This window comes from Triturus cristatus, chromosome 6, assembly GCF_964204655.1.
Source record: "Triturus cristatus chromosome 6, aTriCri1.1, whole genome shotgun sequence".
NCBI lineage: Eukaryota > Metazoa > Chordata > Amphibia > Caudata > Salamandridae > Triturus > Triturus cristatus.
The window spans coordinates 860,071,326-860,090,988 of record NC_140589.1 but is presented as its reverse complement, the minus strand read 5'-3'; the positions used below and the strand labels follow the sequence as shown (position 1 = coordinate 860,090,988).

Here is a 19,663-nt window from a genome sequence, read left to right as displayed (position 1 = left end):
TGCAGACTGATGCAGGTGGCACGTTAGTGTTGGCACAAATGTGTTCAAGGTAAGGACCGCCTACGGAATATCGGTTGGCACCTTTCGCACTGTGGGGGAGGGGGGCTGAAGACTCTCCTGTTGCAGGTTTTGCTTATGCACCGGAATGTCAGGAAGGCAGTCACAGTTATTTATAGCACTCTGCATGGCCAGTGCTGTGAGGCAGTGATGCCAGCCAGGGCCAAGTGGACAGCTGGACTGGGTGCCATGCTGTTCGATAAACAGTGGGTGAGTGCAACAGTGCATGTAAAAGAGGTAACCATGAACCTACATTTCCATTACATGCAATTTAATGACTTGCACCAGGCCTACCTGACACTGCAGCACATTTATAGGATATTCCAAGGGGCTCCACCGGAGTACCTGCTCCGTCACACACAACTCGTTGACTTTTACCATATGGTGTGGGTTTATGTTTCTGCTTCTCGTGCTGTGAGAAAACAGAAGTTAGGGTATGCCTGGTTAGGGGCAGGCAGGAGGGTATGCCTGGATGGGGATGGCGGCCGGGCGACTCAGGGAGGTGCGGCCTGCCCACTGTTGTGGGCCCTGGCTGTTTGGTCGACCCTCTGGGACCGACCAAACCAGTCATGCGCACTCTACATTTTCTCTATGTAGGCTGCATGCATGCAGCCTACATAGAGAAAATGGCCTCCTTACCGGTGCCTGGCTGAGCGCTGTCCTACCAATCATAACGCTGCCCTTGCAGCATTGTGATTGTCTTAGGAGAGGAGAGGGAGGATGCATACTTCCTGTTCCAGCAAATGGGACCCGGCCAGGAACCAAGGCGGCACGGGGACCGTTAAGGTAAATTAAAAAAAATGTTAACCACGCCCACGCGAACCCCTACGCGATACACTCCCGCCTCCCCCACCCGCGACTGGGGACATGTATAGTCTGAAACTAGGGTGAAGGGCAATGAGAGGCTGCCCTGAGAGGGGAAAAGTTGGCACAATTGTTTGTAACTTGTGATATTATTGCTGTTCTATGATCCTTCACATTATGACACTTTTGAGGTGCTTTGGGCAGCCCGTAGCCCATCTCCTACTGGCGTGCTGTGCCCCTGCCTGATTCTTTTGAGTAAGCACTCTACATTTGTTATTAATGCCCATGATAGTGGACTGATGCCAGTTGGGGAGAAACATGATTACCCGGTGATAAGTTATGCACGGTCTGAGAGAACTCCAGCATTATGGATGTTGGGTGGCCTCAGCTCACCCCAAGAGTTGTTTACTGTGTTATACTGTAAACTCCAATGAAGAGATTTAAACAAAAAAAAAATCTTGCATGTATGAGAATCACAGAAACGCGGTTGAGAATATTTCCTGTAAAAACCTCCTATTAAAAGTAATTACTTCAGAAAATGTGTTTGATTCTAAGTTTTCTCTTTGTGTAGTTTGAAACTTTACAAATTTCATGAATATTAAAAAGATCACAAAGTTTAGAAATTATAAAACACAGGAGTTATACAGTCAAAAGCTTTGCATCTCCACAAAGGAAACAAACTCATGAGAAATGGGGTGGCTGCATCATGGAAATATGGTTCATGGTAGTGGGATTTCTATGTGTATTGTAACATGATAAACTGGCTAAAAATACTATGCACAGACTCACTTTAACAATTTTCCCACTTTGTATGCGTGTTGTAAAGTGCAGCACACATGCAAAGTCAGAAAAGGAAGGAGAAATGAAAGTATTTCTCCTTCCTTGCGCCTACTTGAAAAGGGCACCATTTTCTCACGCTAATCCCAATCTACTTTATTTAGTAAATTGGGTTTAGCGTGAGAAACATTGAGTGGTTACATGGGAACGCCAATTCTATACCCTTGGTATGCCTCCATGGAACAAAGTAAGGCAGAGCAGCGCTATGCGCTGCTTCACATTACTTTTCAGTTATTTCCAGTGCTAAACAAGTTTAGTGCTGGAAAATGAATTGGAAAAAAAGATTTTGCGCTGATTTGCGTAATTTTTGTGATGCAAACACGTCACAAAATCTTAGTAAGTCTCTCCTAAGGTGTGAGGTGAAACCAGGCATAATAGACGAGACACAATATGTGGAGGTTAGGGAAAATACCTTAAAAAAACGAAAACTAAAAGGATATATGGAAAATATAAATGGGCTGACCAGACAACAATACTGGTTAACAACAAACCCGGAGCCGTGTTTCACCAAGAATGGCTTTTAGCAGGTTGGACTCACCAGCCTGGTGAATGCCATTCGCGGGGAATAATTTGTGGAAACCTGTTGATTAAAAGGGGTCTTGAGAATTAGTTTAATTTAGTATGTTTTTCTCCAAAATCACATACAACGAAGTTATAATATATTTTAGTTGGGTTAATGTCTTAAGATTGGGCTTACTGTATGTATTTTCGTGAAATGTGTGATTGCCCCTAGTGTTTTGTTTTGTGTTGTGAATTATTGCCACCAGACTACCTTTCAGTGTATATTATACTGGAAATAGTAGCTCAATCGTATTTCAGCCAGACCTAAATCTACACCATCTAGAACCCTAGGCAAATGCTTTCTTTCTGTCTTTCTCTCTTTAGTTCTCTTGCAGCCATTTTTGCATGCTTTCTAACACACCCTCCTTGGTTTACGTGCATTAAAAAAGGAGGGTGCGGATGATAAAAAGTTTAATGACCAAGAAACTCTTTCAAAAGAGAACTTAACAATGCCTACTTCTCCTGTGGCGTTCTTCTGGAGACATTTGTTGGCGTTTCATTATCTTAGCAAGATCTAACATCGAAAAACTTTCAATCTTCATTAGCTAGGATAAGTTCCTCTGCTTTAAGCCCCTCTTGTTCTGCTGTTCCGTAATAAAGTACCACATTGCCAACCCTTCACACAAGTATGCCACATTTACTCATGCCCTATGCTCCAACCACAAATAATGGAATTCAGAAAGAAGTACCTGTAACTCTTGTCTCATAGTTTCTTGGCTTTCAGTCCCTTGCACTGTGTCTCGGTAGAGTTTCCATCCCAACAAATAATAGAGGTACATAATCTGAAAAGACAGCACACACGGCAAGCACTATGATTAGCAATGTCATCCTCTTGGGTGAGTGTTAAATTGTCAGTAGGTGTGTTTGGGCACACAGGGGCAATGGGAAAAGGCTCAGAAGCAGACATGGGGATGGGATATGCTGACCTCTTTGTTGCCAACCCAACACATCATTTCTAATCCTTCTGCACATTTTATCTTAAACCTCCATTTGTACCATGTCAATTATATCTGGACACAAGGTTTATGTCTGTTGGCCTCATTTAGAGGTGGGTGTAAAGGATGAATTCCCAGTAAATTGGCGGATGTTGTGCTCAAGCTTGTGGTTCCAGGAGAGGCCCGTGCAGGTAAGAGCGGTGGGGGCGGGTTGGGGGGGATTCGACAGATGACCACGAGGGAAAATTAAATAATGAATTTTCCCTTGTCTTCGTCTGTCGAAATCCCCACCCCCCCTCACCCCACCACTCTTACCTTCACAGGGCGTGGCTATGTGGTTCTTCCGCTTCATTTGACTTTCTGAGCTTCAGAAAATCCTTGCCCATTACCAACCTGCAGCAAGGCTTCCATCATAACAGTGTCATAAGGCCTGCCTTAGTTAGGGCAGACCTTCTGGTACTGATTTATCTTGTTTGCAACAACATGACAGACATAGTGGACAAATACAGGGAAAACAATATTCCTCACACACACAGAACTAATTCCCTGAGTGTTCAGGCCTTTGCTACTTTGCTTTACAGGAAAAAACTTTGCTTGGTTGATGGTAACTCATTTGCCTAACCTTAAATCAACCCCTTTTGCCTAACATTTTTATTTGCAACGAATTACAATGTTTTTATCTTCTGGATTTAGTTAATTATATCAGTGGAACTAAAGAATCTTATATTTTATTCTTGGTTTGAAGAGAACACCCGTCATAATAGCAATGCCAATAAATAATAAGTCCAAATCATTGAAAGGATTTGTGGCAGGAGTTAAGGCCATAAGTACAGATACTCAATCTAAGACAAAATCAGTTGATGGAATCTTGCATGGAGCTCAGAAGAGTCATATTATGACCAGCTACATTATTTGACAGAAATGAAGAGTATACAACAATATCGAACTCAACAATATTGTGAAGCAACAATATCTGTATCACAATATCAATAATCGCTATATAAACAAGAACATTGTATACAAGGAAGTATACATTTACTATTACCTTGAAATGTAGTAGTAGTCAATATTGTTGAAGCACTAACGTTGCCAGTTGATAGTTCAACCACAATATTGTGGGATCCTCCTCTCACCCCACTAAGTTCCCATATACAATACATGCGTGGATGGATTTTAAGTTCAGTTTACCTGTGACCACCTCTTCTTGTGCCGAATACGATCCTTGTCCTTCAAGTGCACATATAAAAAGTTGCCATTGGGGAGAGTGTATTGGAGCTGCCCCCCATAAGGTGTTACCGTAAGCCTGGTCCGTAGAGAGCTTGCATCTGTATCCAAATTGCTTGAAAACTGAGTTTCCTTATTATATGTAAACACCCTGAAGATCACAAAATCAAAAGAAAGGTCAAATCAAAATAGCACGTTTTCACAGTCAATCACCATACATTGATCAAGAAAGATGCCCAGGCAGGTTTTGAAGTAGAGGCTTAACGGTAAAAACTAAGGCTAAATTTGTTACAAACACCAAGCAAAAGTTCCTCAAGAAAGTGAAATAGAGGTTATAGCCAGATTTAATCAAGGTGTTTGTTTGTATTTAAGTGCAGAATAGAGAGAGAGCATACATTAGAGAGGCACATTAAGAGGGGTTTATTTCACATCCTGCTTGTGCTTGGTTGCTGGGCCATTGCTACTGAAACAATAATCTGTTTGCCCTATCTCCATATGTGGTCTAGTCATAATGTTGGGTCCTAACGCACTATTGCCTTACAGATGTATTTTTTTCTTTTCTCCAGTATCTGTTGTGGACCGCATGATAATTTTGCACTGCAGCGGATATACTAATCTGTCATCACACAGAAAATGAGAGTTTGGTGGGATTTGCAGAAATTGTACTTCATGCATATTAATGAGCAGCATTCTCACTGCAGTTCTTAGGGAATGGCTGCGTTTGAAATGATGAATAGCCATGGAGCAGCGCACTTTAGGCCCCACCCTTACATGTCACAGAAATGCAATTATATACTCGCATTTGTCATTATATTCACTGAGTGCCTTGACTTGATTAACATGTGTGAAGCATACTGGAATGTATTCATTGTAGGGATTAGAGATTTATACCCGTGTACCCAAATGTTCAAACATGTAAGCATCTATTCTTTTTCAAGTTATTACACTTACACTTCAAGCTATATTTGCATATGTAAACATGTGCTCTTTTACCCATATTTTATATTTATGCTTCAAGTTACTCATTTGAATGTATAGCCATGCATTCGAAGTGCATATTAAATGCTCAGTTAAATTAGCTTTACTATAGGACTCAATTGAAATGCATTTTGCTTTTCCAGCATGTTCTTCCTTTATTTGAAGGTGGATTATTATAATTACCCTTAGTTAGAGAAAGGTTTATTGTTTGTATTAGACTGATGATAGAGAGGCCTGAAGGGAAGAACCTAGTAAATGTGGAGAATTTATGGTCGAAAGAGGCCTTCTGTTCATCATGTATTCGAGTTGCATTTCCCATCCTAATCACCAGTTGTAGCTTCCTCCGCAAGCCCCCTTACAAGTCACGTCACCTCCCATTCTCCTACAGCACTTTATGACTGGTGCTCAGCCCAGGAACAAAACATAGACTGCAGCTGAAGTAACATAGATACACACCAAAGAGTGTCTACTGGCTTCAGAACAAGGGAGCAGTCCGTGAAAGGCAATAAGAGAACCATACATTGGATAATGGCGTCTGTTATTTACAGCCCCTAGAAACATCATATTTGTGGTATGTAGTGTTATATAAAAAAAATAGTTATAGTAAATAATGCCAAATAGAGAATGGAAGAGGGGATAAGGATGTATTTAGGAGGATAAAAGGATAACCAGTCCTGCTTCGTTCATCTCCGACGAGCCAGACAAGGAGCCGTAACTAAGCCAGTCCTGTCTTGCTGTTCTCTTCCACAGATTTCACTGCTCCTGCCTGACCCCTCCTTCTTTACTCATCTCCCTTTCTCCTTCTTTACTCATCTCCTTTTCTCCTTCTTTACTCATCTCCTTTTCTATAGAGTTTGCTAGACGTCTCCAGGCCAGTTCTGCCTCCTTCCTTCCTTCCACAGAGTTGAAATGGCTGCTCAGGCCAATCCTCCGGCAGTCATCTCCTCTTGTAAACAGTTTACCAGTAATGCTCAGGCAAACCTGACTTTCATTTGCTTAAGTGTGCACTCGTTTCATTATGCACAGAACAGAGCTTGGAGCACTCTAAAGAAGTATCTTTCAGAACCACTGGAAACTTAGCTAATCTTTTTTTGTTCAAATAATTTGTTTCTGGCATTTCCACGAAGAACATGTCCCTCAAGTGCCTAGATGTCATTCTGTTCACTGCGCGGCGCTCTATAAAGCATATACTGTTACGATTTTGTATTGGCTTTGATTTTCTGTAATCATTGCATTTTGCTGATGCGTTGTATGTCACAGTGACCCTGGAAGCAGCCTAGTAGAAAAAATCATTTTATTTTGGGGGGAAGGACACAAGAAATGTCCAAACAGGATGGCATTTGAATTTGAGTGCAATTTTATATGCTTTTGGTAAAGCGTTTTTTTGTAAAAATTATTTTATAATTGCACCATATTGTACAAAGAAAAAAATAGCTGAGGAACACCTCTGTTGCCTTGAAACCAAATTCTAATCCACACAAAAACGGATAGGTGACACAAATTGTAATTCAGTTTTTTGAACATGGCTGAGAGAAGTGTGTATACACAAAGGGGGAGATTTATGAAAAAGTCACGCAAAGCAGCGCAGCTCCCCGCCCCCGCGAGGCTGCGCTGCATTGCACGACAGGGAAGGAGCAGGAGAGCGCCATATCTTCAAAGATATGGCTCTCTCCTCCCCTTTCCTTTGCCCCGGCGCTGATTACAGCTGCCGTGCGCCATGCACACACCTTAGCGCCGCAGCGATAGGGTGTGTGCGTGAGTCCAGCATAAGTTTTGTGCAGGAAGGGTACCCTTCCTGTACAAAATACTATGCTCGACACAAGGGAAAGCTTTTCCCACTTTGTATGCTTGCTGCACAGTGCAGCACGTATGCAAGGTCGGAAAAGGAAGGAGACATGAAAGCACTTCTCCTTCCTTGCGCCAACTTGAAAAAGGCGCACTTTTCACACGCTGAACCCAATCTACTGTTTTTAGTATATTGGGTTTAGCCTGAGAAACCTTAGGTGGCTGCATGGGAATGCCCATGCACCACCCTTGGTACACCCCCACAGCGCAGAGTAACGTGAAGCAGCGCAATTTGCTGCTTTGTATTATTTTTACGTTATTTCCAGCGCTAAACTTGCTGGAAAGTAAATTACAAAAAAAAGATTTTTTGTCATTTTGCGTCACTTTTGTGACGCAAACACGGCGCAAAAGCTTAGTGAATCTCCCCCATTGTCACCTGGTGGACAAGACGTAAAAACAGAGGGAACATTGCTTGGGACATAGTTATGCATGCATATAGCTCCCTCCTCTGCTGGTTGGCAGCAGGACGGATGCTGGCCATACCTGTGCACTTCTTCCACGGCTGTCGCCAGGCACTCCACGTAGGAATTGACACGCCTTTCCTTCAGCCCTTCCGTCTCTTTGAGAAAAGCGTCATCGAAGTAGATGTGCGCCTCAAAATCAAACTTTTCCTTGTCGGAAACTCCATTTCTTGGTCTGTATTTATCTAATCTTAAATCAGGAAGGAAGCAGCACACAATATAGTAAAGGATGTGACTTTAAACGGTTTACATTGTGGAGGGTGTCATACACTGTAACTGTTACTCGATGAAACAATAATCTCTGTTACTCCATATTTTGGACATTATGCCTGCATCTCATAATGATGTGTGTACCTTTTGCATACATTAGTGTATCGACATAGACACGCATACACACACAAATGACCGGTTAATGTACAGTCATAATGTTGCCATCATTAATAACACGTCTAGGTCGTGTAATTTCATTTCTACCAAGCCAATAATGCATTCTTCTGTGCATCAAGCACGCCTCTCTCAATCACCTTGAGCAGTTAAGAGTTGGGTGTTTGTTTACATTAGCCTTTGAGTATGACACATTTTCTTAATGATGAATAAGATGCTTAAATGATATAGATGTGTTAAACAATACTATTTCACAGGTACCTGTTACGAAAATACTGAGCTTGGTTATTGTACAAAATATTGTATTCATCCAAAGCTAATTTCACAGGTTCTGCAACCATACCAGTGTAAGGGACAAGTTTGCCAATCCCCCCCAAATACCAGGAGAAGCAGAAATGACATAACATGTCCTTTGTCCTATTTATGACGTCACAGGTTTGTATTTCGACTCATGTTCTGTGAAAGACCTCGCCCCCTTTTATTTTTATTTGCATATTTATATAGCTCGAACTCGACCCGAAGGTATTGGAGCGCTTTACATAGCACCGTATTTACATTACACATTCAGGCACGGGGAGATTAAGTGATTTGCCCAGAATCACAGGATGTGGACGCGACCTCGAGGCTCGAACCCTGGTTTCCTGCACCAGAGGCGGCAGCGCAGCCGACGGACCACATCCTCTCCCCTTGAATGTAGGGTGACCAACTGGCATTGGTGCAAATTCAGGACAGTGAGTGTAAAAATTGAGGACAAAGGGTCAAAATTCAGGACACAAATTCAGGACAGGAGGTCAAAATTCAGGACAAAACTTCAGGACAATACGTACGTTTTACAGACACATCAGAGGAGGTCACACAATAGTATATAAGTAAGCCCAGCCATATCTAAACATATTCAACCATTTGCAAACCTATCCATCATGTATCCTTCCAGCTATCATTTCACTCATCCATCCCTTCATCCATCCTTTCACTCATCCATCCATTATCCATCCATCCACCCTTTCACCCTATCCATCTGTACACTCATCCATCCACTCTTCTACCCATCCATCCATTCACTCATCCATCAGCCATTGACCCTTTCACCCATCCAGCCATCCTTTCACTTACTCATCCATCCACCCAGTCACTCATCCTTCCACCCATCCACCCTTTCAGTCATCCATCCATCCTCCCTTTCTCTCTCCATCGACTCTTTCACTTAGTCATCCTTCCTTCCATCCACCCATCCATCTACTCATCCACTCATGAATCCATCCATTGACCCTATCACTCATCCATCCTTTCTCTCATCCATGTATCCTTTCACTCCTTCACTCATCTATTCATCCTTTTGTCCACCTACCCTCCCTTTCACTCACTCATCCATCCTTACATCCACCCTTTCACTCATCCGTCCATCCATTCACCCTTGCACTCATCAATTCATCAATCCATCTATCATTTCACTCATCCATCCACTCACTCATCATCCACCTTTTCTTATCCATCCTTTCACTCATCCATCCACCCTTTTACCCATCCAGCTACCCTTCCACCCATACATCCAGCTATTTACCTTTTCTCTCATCCATCCTTCCACTCACTCATCAATCCATCCATCCTCTCTCATTATCCATCTATTCAATCTTTAATTCATCCATTCACGCTTTCACTAATTCATCCAGCCATCCACCCATCCCTTCACTTACTCATTCGCTCACCTTTTCATATTAATTTTGAGCTGAGCCTTTTTGAGAAGAGGCCCATCAAGAACTTCACCCTCGCTGCAGGAGCCATTACTGGACTGGGACAGAAGCCCCCCAGGGCGGAGACAGGATCCACCACAGGGGAGGGACAGGAGCCATCACAGGCGGTGGGGGGGGGGGACAGGAGCCACCACATGGGGGGACAGGAGCCATCACTGGGGGGTGGGGGGGGCAGGAGCCATCACAGGAAGGGGAACAGGATCCACAAGGGTGGGCACAGGGGTGGGCATGCAGTATTCTAGTATCATCTTGGTCTCTTCCAGGGTGGGGTAGGGCTCCTCACCCCCTCCTGGACAGGACAACGAGAAGACAGGCTCTCTTTCCAAAATTTTAGTTTTGCCATCCCCCACTGTGATGTACAGTACTTAAAGGAGATACTCCAAGAGAACTGATTTAACTGATTGTCCTCCATACTTTGTTAATCAGTGTGGGTGCGATTGTGCCATTTCTTTATTTTATTGCATTATAGACTGCATGTTTGAAGAACCGAGGTTTGCTTACAATTTAGTAACAGTAATTAAGCTCTGTGAAGAGAACCACGTGCTGCCTCGGTGTAATCAGGGCCGGTTCTACGATTTTGGGGCCCTGGGCAGAAAGGGAATGTATGAGGCCCCTCTAAATTGCAGAGACATGACGCATTTAGGGCTGTTTGCATCTGAATAGATGCCCCTGCTCCTTCTCCCTCGCAGTCACCTTCAAGCACCTTTTAACAGCTCATCAAGTGCGAAGGTGTGAGGGTTGCCATCCCGCTGTGCCTCTCCAATGCTGCTGGGTAGCTGAGCTTCTGTACTGCATCGGAGTCAAGCAGGGAGGTGGGTGGAAGCTGTGCCGGCTTTAGGGTGGTGCGACCGGTGGCGGTTAAAATTACGGACAAATGGCGTCCGTTAAAGAATCCTTCACGGACAATGGACAGACGGCCGAAATTACGGACTGTCCGTGAAATTTACGGACGGTTGGTCACCCTACTTGAATGTTGCGTGGATTGTAAAGCGCTCTGACATCTTCTTAGTAGAGTTGCATAATGTAGCAAGAATTGGTAAAGCCAGTAGGTTTCTAGCATTGGCTGCCTGCCGTTTGACTTTGTCAATGACAGTTGTGCTTTGTCATGGTGTTGCAAATCCTTATCGTCGGTTAAGCCATAAGAAAAACATTTTTGGGTCTCAAAAGCATACATTGCCATTGCAGTGCATGACTCTAAAGGGAACTACTTTGTGTGTGAATATGCCCCTTGTGAAAGGGAAAAATGCCCTCCCTCACAGTGAAGATAGCCAATGGCAGAAGTGGGCTGACCCACGCTGTAGTGGGGGCAGGGAGCGAGAGCGAGAGAGCAAGCCTAACCTCGAACATCAGTTTGAATCATTTCATGGAAGGTAGCAAGAATAAGCAGACCAGCAAAACGGTGGTTTGAGTTCTCCTGAGAAATGTGTGTCTTACAGGGATGAGCGAATGTTATCAGACTGTCCACTTAATAGCGCTGACATCCACATTTATGGGGAGGCAGCTGTTTTTTAAATCCAGACAGCTGGCCAAGGTTAAGAACGTGAGGGTTTGGTGGGACTATGATCTATATCTCCCAGACCATCATGGCCCTATAGTCAGCTTAAGCACCCGAGACTTTTGCGTTATGTGGTGCAAAAGGAGACAATGACATCAATGTTGGTGCAGCTTTGAACTCTGTCAGACTACTGCTCTCTGCCATACTCTGGACTGACCCAGTATCTCATTCACGAACTCCAGGTGTAATAGAATAACAAAGAGGGGCTATTTGGGTGTCTCAAACTTAAAGACCATGGTGCATATTATCAAGTCAGGCGATACAATTATCGCCGCTTTAGCGGCAGAAAACTGCAGCTAAAACGGCGATAATGGGCTTGATAATATGCTCTATGGAATTCCAATTGAAGCCCTTGTTAGATGTGAAGGACATCTAACCAGATAATTTTATCGCCCGTCTTGATAATATGCCCCCATGTTTCTGTATTAGGAAGGTCAATTCATTGGTTGCCAATCAGAGTCTGAATTGATGCATCATTCTCAAGCTCTTGGTGGCAAAGCCTCAGGACAATATTCACTGACATACGCCAATGCACGCGTTTCAATTGAGGGGAAAAAGTCTGCAGATTATCTACCGAATCCAAGATCTATAGAAAAGGAAAAGAGGTTTTGGGTTTCAGGGAACAAACCTGTGGCACCGACTACCAATGCCTTTAATACAGGTAGATACAGGTAGATAATCTGGCATTCTTGGAAAGAAAGAAGCATCTGCTCGCTTCAGAGAGGGAGATGAAGAAGATGACTGAGGGTTTAGAAGGAAGATGCCTGAATGCAGGTCGTTTTGCAGTAGTTTACAATACATATCAACTTACTCACTACTGATAACTACTTATTTTCTACCTGCGTAGCAACTTGTGAACACAACATAACCATGTTGTCATTAACCAACTTTCTACTCGATCTGCAAAGCAACAGGTCACTACTTCAATTATTAATGTGCTTTTCCCTCTACATAACTGTCGATGTATATGGCACAGCTTTTATATGTACTGTTGAATATTACATACAAAACAGGGCTAGTTGTATGTTTTTTTTTGTGTTGAAATTTTTTATTAACTTTTGCAATAAAAATACATCAGAATAACTGTGGTAAAAGGGTATTTGTAGGCTTATTAAAAATAGATCAATAATACTGTAATGATAAATAAAAAGATTGAATAGATGATGTTTGCCGATGAATAAAAGCATATAAATATCTAAGACATAAAAAGGTATATTTTGAATATATAAAAACATTGCATAACTAATCATATAGGTAAACATGTAAATAGTTAGAAAACATGAAAAAAGAGGTGGGAAATAGAGGGGGGGAGAATGAGAGGGGAATATAAGGGAATTAAGAATTAATATATATGTAAATGGTATAATAAGAAACGTATATATTATGTAACATTAGTTAGATAAATGTAATTATGAGTAAATAGCATTATATTATATTATATCATCTTAATAATCTTAAAATAAAATATTACCATAGAAACTAATCACGGTGCAGAATTTGCTAGACAAAATAGATATGGGGGAGCATTTAAAAGAACGTAAATAGGGGTAAGAGGAAAAGAATAAAACCTAAAAGAATAGTGTGAAAAGGTAGAGCCAGGGTTTCTATAGGGGAAAGAAAGATAAGAGTAGAGAAAAAGATTATAGTTGGAAGGGCATGAGATAAGTGGAAAAGACATATTAACAATAATATAGAAGATATAATAGATAAAAGATGCCAAAACAGAGAATCATTCGTCGTAATTGGATGTAGCTGTAGTGACGGATGATGTAGTAGCATCATCATTATTTGTTTGAGGAAGGGTGTCCAGATCTGAAGAAATATGTCATTTTGATCCTGAAGATTATAGACCACTTGCTCGTGTGATGCTGTTTGTATCATGGCTGCTAACCATTCTTTATGTGAAGGTGGAGATGATGATTTCCAATGACGTAGTATACAATTTTTGGCTGTAGCTAATGCGGCGTAGAAAAGATGGTGTTGGGGTTTAGAGAGCTTTGGGGAGCTTTGTAAATCATGTAAAAGAATGTTGGCAGATGTAAGTGGGAGACATAATGGCATTGTGGCATATAAAGTCTTGCCTACATAATTCCAGAAAGATTATATTTTTGAACATACACAGATAATATGAGCTGTATCACAACCAGAATTGGAACATCTCCAACAATTAGTATGTGAAAGTAGGCCAGCTTTGTGTAATTTGACTTATGACCAATGCCAATCATGAAGGATTTTAAATAAACAAAATTTGAGTCTTGCTTCACTAGTACCTTTTTTTAAATTCTCCAGAATCTGTTCCCATTCATTATCTGTATATGAGTTTGATAAGCGGGATTGCCATGTAAGGTGTAGTTTTTGAGAGACGGGTTGCGAAAAGAGGTGCCACGTGAAAGTTTTATAAAGAGTAGAAGTTACTCCTTTATGTTTCCCCCATGTATTTAAATATGATAATATTGGTGAATTTTGGAGTATCCAGGGTGCCTGCCCCAAATGTTTCTTCAAACATTGTTGGAGTTGAATGTATTTTAAAGATTGTTGTGTGGGAAGATTACATTCCTCTCTAAGTTGTGAGAATGATTTAAAATCACCATTATGAAGAAGTTGGTCTAGGAAATGAATGCCTGCTGTTTTCCACAAAGACCAAGATAAGATTTGACCATTAATGTGTATGCCCGTATTATTCCATATGGGAGCTTTATTGTGAATTTGTGGGTTTGAATCTAATAAACGATGTGCCCTCGGCCAAGATTTGTGCAAAGCTGATAAATCCGGGTTTTTGGGATCAAGACGACTGGTTCCATTTTCGTATAAAAGCGAGAGATCTGGATCTGTGGATAGAAGGTGTCTTTCATTGTGGAACATCTTTAATCCCTTGTAACAAATAAGATATTTGAGACAAGTGCAATGCTAGGGCATAGTGTTCAATCAATGGGAGCCCCATTCCTCCATATAATTGGTGAGCTTTTAGTTTTGCCACAGCAAGGCAAGGTTTAGCTGAGTCCCATATTAGGGCTTTTATCTTAGGACCTATTGATCTAAGCGTGGATAAAGGGATCTGGAGAGAAAGCATGCCCAAAATGTATATGAAACGCGGGAGAGTAACCATTTTAATAGCTTGGACCCTTCCCCAGAGAGAAAGCCCTAAAGTCTTCCATTTTTCAAAATCTCGCTGCATTTGAGATTTCAGTGGATTTAAATTGTCTCTAACCATGCCTTCCAAACATTTGTTGACTAAAATTCCCAAGTATTTAAGATGTGAAGATTGCCAATGAAAAGGAAAACCGTGTATAGCAGCTTTCAAAGTTCCATCAGAAATAGGCAATGCCTCGCTTTTGTCCCAGTTCATTTTATTACCTGAAAAGGAAGAGAAGTCATTTATAATTTAAAGGGCGCGCAGTCAAAATATCAATTTTTTTATATCTTCCTACAATAGTATTGAGTTTTTAATATCGCAGGGACAGACTATCATTGTCAAGACTATCGGGGACCAGCATATCGACCCTAAGGTAAGTAATATCGGTTTTTTTTATATCGAAGTAAATAATATCGAAGTAAGTAATATTGTTAGCAAAAATATCGTTGTTAATAATATCGATATTTATATCTGTGTTATGTATTTTAGTATGTATTTTATATGAATGTTTAACATTTTTTGTAATGTATTTTTATTCTTTTCAAATAAATGTATTAAAAGTTTAGAAATTAATAAAAAAAATTAAATGATAATTTTGCGTTTTAGTATCAGAGCGGGTTGTGGGTTTATAGAGGAATAGGGTGGGAAGTAATTTACTAATAATTAATTAATTAATATGTTTTTATTGATTGTTTTTGATTATTAATATATTTTTAATTAAGTATTAATTGGTAATTATTTGTTATTGATTGATTAATTTTTCATTATATTAATTATAATTAATGTATTAATTTTTATTTACTGTTAATTAATTTATTGTTAAATAATTGTTAATTGGTAATTAATTTCTTTTAATTGATTAATTGATAATAACATTAATTAGGTTATTTTTTTATGTGTAGCGGGTTGTGGGTTTATAGGGGAATAGGGTGGGAAGTAATTTAATTATAATTAAATATTATGTTTTTATTTATTGTTGTTGATTATTAATGTATTGTTAATTAATTATTAATTGGTAATTAATTTGTATTAATTGGTTAATTTATAATTATATTAATTATAATGAATTTATTATACATTTTTATTTCTTGTTATTGTTGATTCATTTATTATTATTGTATTATTCATTGGTAATTATTTTTTATTAATTGATTAATTGAAATTAAATTAATTGTAGTATTTTTTATGTGTAGCGGGTTGTGGGTTTATAGGGGAATAGGGTGGGAAGTAATTTATTATAATAAAGTAATATTCATTTAATTTTATTGGTATTCATTATTTTTGTTAATCAATTATTAATATGTTACTTATTTTACAAAAATTATTTAATTAATAAGTATGTTCATTTAACCCCTACGCTGTCCAAAACGTTCCCTACTGTTGCACTCACAGGAGTGGGAATAGTAATTTTTACCACTACGCTATCCAACACTTTCCCTACTGTTGCACTCACTGGAGTGGGAATAGTAATTTTTACCCCTACGCTATCCAACATTTTCCCTACTGTTCCACTCACTGGAGTGGGAATAGTAATTTTAACTGCTACGCTAGCCAACACTTTCCCTACTGTTGCACTCACTGGAGTGGGAATAGTAATTGTAACTGCCACGCTATCCAACACTTACCCTACTGTTGCACTCACTGGAGTGGGAATACCAATTTGTACCCCTATGCTAGCCAACACTTACCCTATTGTTGCACTCCCTGGAGTGGGAATAGTAATTTTAACCCCTACGCTATCCAACGCTTTCCCTATTGTTGCACTCACTGGAGTGGGAATAGTCATTGTTACGCCTACGCTATCCAACACTTTCTCTAATGTTGCACTCACTGGAGTGTGAATAGTCATTTTTACACCTATACTATCCAACACTTTCCCTACTGTTGCACTCCCTGGAGTGGGAATAGTAATTTTAAACCCTACGCTATCCAACACTTTCTCTACTGTTGCACTCAGTGGAGGGGGGGGGGGGGATAGTAATTTTTACCCCTACGCTATCCAACATTTTCCCTACTTTTGCATTGTTTGGAGTTGGAATAGTAATTTTATTCCCTCTGCTATCTAATATTTTTTGTATTATTCTAGCTAATGTAGTATATAATTAATTAAAAAAAGATTAAATGGGGATGGGGAGGAAACAGAAAGATGCCACGATAAAAAGAAAATCTATTCTTAATTGTCCATGCTTTGTAGTCAACCTAGCATACCTTTAGAAGTATCTTGTGGTCGGGAAATCCACATAGACATTACTTTTATACTCTCTCTCAGATTATGAATTCCTGGAAGTAATACCTATGTCGTTCTGTGGGCACAATAATCAATAGTGCTTAATCAATATGTGTGAAGACCGAACATGTCGACCTACAGCATCTATATCTCACATGGCGTGTACTTATTAATATTCCACAAGATACTTCGAAAGGTATGCTAGGTTGACTACAAAGCGAGGACAATTAAGAATAGATTTTCTTTTTATTGTGGCATCTTTCTGTTTCCTCCCCATCCTTACTTCCTTTCTTTTTCGTTGTCAGGTCTTTACTTATACGGATTAGTAGAGACTGCCTAGTACTGTCGATAAAACTTGATCGCAACTAAACAGTTCACGTTGGTAGACTCTGCAATACATATTTCCTACCTTAAGGTGTACATACTTGATGATTTTATACCCCTGTCTATTACTTTTTCTTTTTTCTTTTCCCTTATATATATTTTTCTCTTTGCTCTTGCATGTTGCGGGATGCATAAATCCATCCTGGAGATAGGATATGGCGGTGGCTTCCTTCACATACTTATTGTGTGTAAGCACTCTTTTCGTGTGACCACAAAAACTCACAAACTATTCTATTCCCTGCTTTTCCCTTTTTTGATTTCATGTTTATCTCGGGTGAAGGTTCTCTTCGGTTGTTTGATATCTTTCTATCGGCACTTTTTGCGAGAATACTTTTGGTGTCTCACGGATTAGGTTATAGTGAGATGTCTATGTTAAAATTGTTTGAATCTAGTGAGCTTTCCCTCTTTGAATCATTATGCTTCTATTGATAAATCAGACAATCAGATGTATTTGTTTTATCAACAGCCTTGAGAAAGTCGTTCTTATGACGAAACATGTGTCGGCTGTAAATGTTCTACAACGATATGTCAACTTGTTTAAACAAATGTATGCTGTTTACTTTCATTTCATTTGGAATGCATTATGCTATGATGTACTTGGGAAATTAAAATACAACACTGACCAGTGTTGGTCAGATAGTACTTATATTGGTGTTGTGCTCTGTTGCTTAATTTTTTAGACTGTATGTGCGTATTGACGTTTTTTTTTTCTGCACAGGGGGACACTCTGGATGGCAGAGTGTCTAACATTGAGCACGCCATAAGACAACTTAGTTAATACGTGTGCACTATGTCAACAGAGGTGCTGACTCTTCCCTTAGAGTTACCACTGCCATCATATTGATATTATAGATTATTAATATATTGGAAATAGTGGAATAATCATTTGATAAGGAAAGAATTCAGAAGAAGAAGGGAAAGAGATGAGGATGTAAGAGAATATTAAGATGAAATGTGCAAATTATTTATGTAGCAATACTAGAGGTCCTAAACTGTTGACCGCGGGTCTGGGCTCACTGGAGCACTGCCGTACGGACGGGCCCCATCAGAAATAACAAAGTAGGGTGTACAAAAGAATAATGTGAAATATATGAGTCCCATAAGATTATAATGGTGATGTATTCTGATAATAAATAGAAACATAATACGGCCTTTAACAACTTAAAATTAAAACATATGATAACATATTATTCATTCTTAGGAATACAAGATAGCATGACATATATATGATAAAAGATAATAATAAAAAAAGGAACTAATACATAGTGAACCAACCTTAAGCAATATATATTGTGTTCATAAATAAGTGTGTGTATATATATATATATACATATATATATATTATCTACTGGCGGTCACAAGTAGATAGTTATAGTTAGGACCGTGTTTCCATAGGAAATCCGCAATATTCTATTTGGAATAACTTTGGCGCCGGTTGACGAATCCTCACGAAATTTTCAAAATAGGTGGGGTGCTCCGCTCCGACCCTGAAAGTCTCGGGGGGATTCGTCAAGCGGGGGCTGAGAAAAAAGGGGGGGTCCCAAAACACGTTTTCCCCATGCAATTTTCCATAGGGACCTTTAGTCCAAGGTACAGCCCGAACGGCTGAACAGAATTACTTGAAATTTGGCAAAGAGGTAGTCCTCAGGTCAGGCATGTGCCTTTTGCATATATGGTGTCAATCTGTTCAGTAGTTCCTGAGAAAATCAAAAGTAAAATCACATACATATCTGGGCGGAGCCTAACCACACATCTCATCGTGAGATCTGATTGGCTGTCAGGACTTCATCCAAGAAGTGTTGGCAGCCATCTTGGGACCCATATACATGATAGCACCTCATTAAAAAGCATTGCAGTTAATAGAAGGTTTTAAGACTTTCGTTACATTATAAATCATTTGTTGATGGTACCATACTCATTTTAGGAATTGTGGTGTGTTCTAAGGTGATTTTACCATGTGAAAAAGCCTTCTGCTGTGATATCACGAACCATGTTTGAGAGAAAACTATTTTCTCATACTTTTCCCACAGAGGTTTGGAAGGTGATCTATAAGCTACACTGAGAGCATATTTTCTGTAAATTCACATTATCTTTCTCAGTCATGTAAGAATGAAGTCTGACATTTTCAGTAAAACATGTACCTCCAACAAGGGCAGAGACTGTCAAGTGATTCCTTTGTGTTCTACTGCAGCTTCCCAGAGTGCTCTAAAGAACAACTAGAGCGCTAACAGTCTTACTTATGACAAAAGTATGGCACACCTGAAGCCATCTTGATTGGAATAAAGTGGTAACACTTAAAACATTTAATTTACAAAGGAACAAAATGAGGGGGTTCATTTTGCCATATAAATTATGATTAGTGCTGCAGAAAGAAAAACTAGGGCACATTTTGACTTCTGAAATCCTCTTTTATTTCATAAAAACATTCTGACATGCAGACTGAAACATGGACTTTGAATACCAGCAGCAGACTTGCCTGGTGAGCAGTAGCTTTACTACAGTGATCTAATGAGCAACTAGAGTGCTA

The 19,663-nt window shown here is 39.9% G+C and overlaps 1 protein-coding gene across 1 annotated transcript in view; it reads right to left on the bottom strand.

Moving 5' to 3' along the window:
- The window catches only part of LOC146817969 (chitin synthase chs-2-like), a 281,940-nt gene that overhangs the window by 170,390 nt on the left and 91,887 nt on the right, over nt 1-19,663 (bottom strand). Inside the window, exons 6-8 of the mRNA XM_085609724.1 lie at nt 7,725-7,892; nt 4,383-4,569; nt 2,949-3,041 (exon numbers count right to left, since the gene is read on the bottom strand). Of these exons, the coding sequence (XP_085465850.1) occupies nt 2,949-3,041; nt 4,383-4,569; nt 7,725-7,892 (448 nt within the window). The remainder of the gene's footprint in view (nt 1-2,948; nt 3,042-4,382; nt 4,570-7,724; nt 7,893-19,663) is intronic.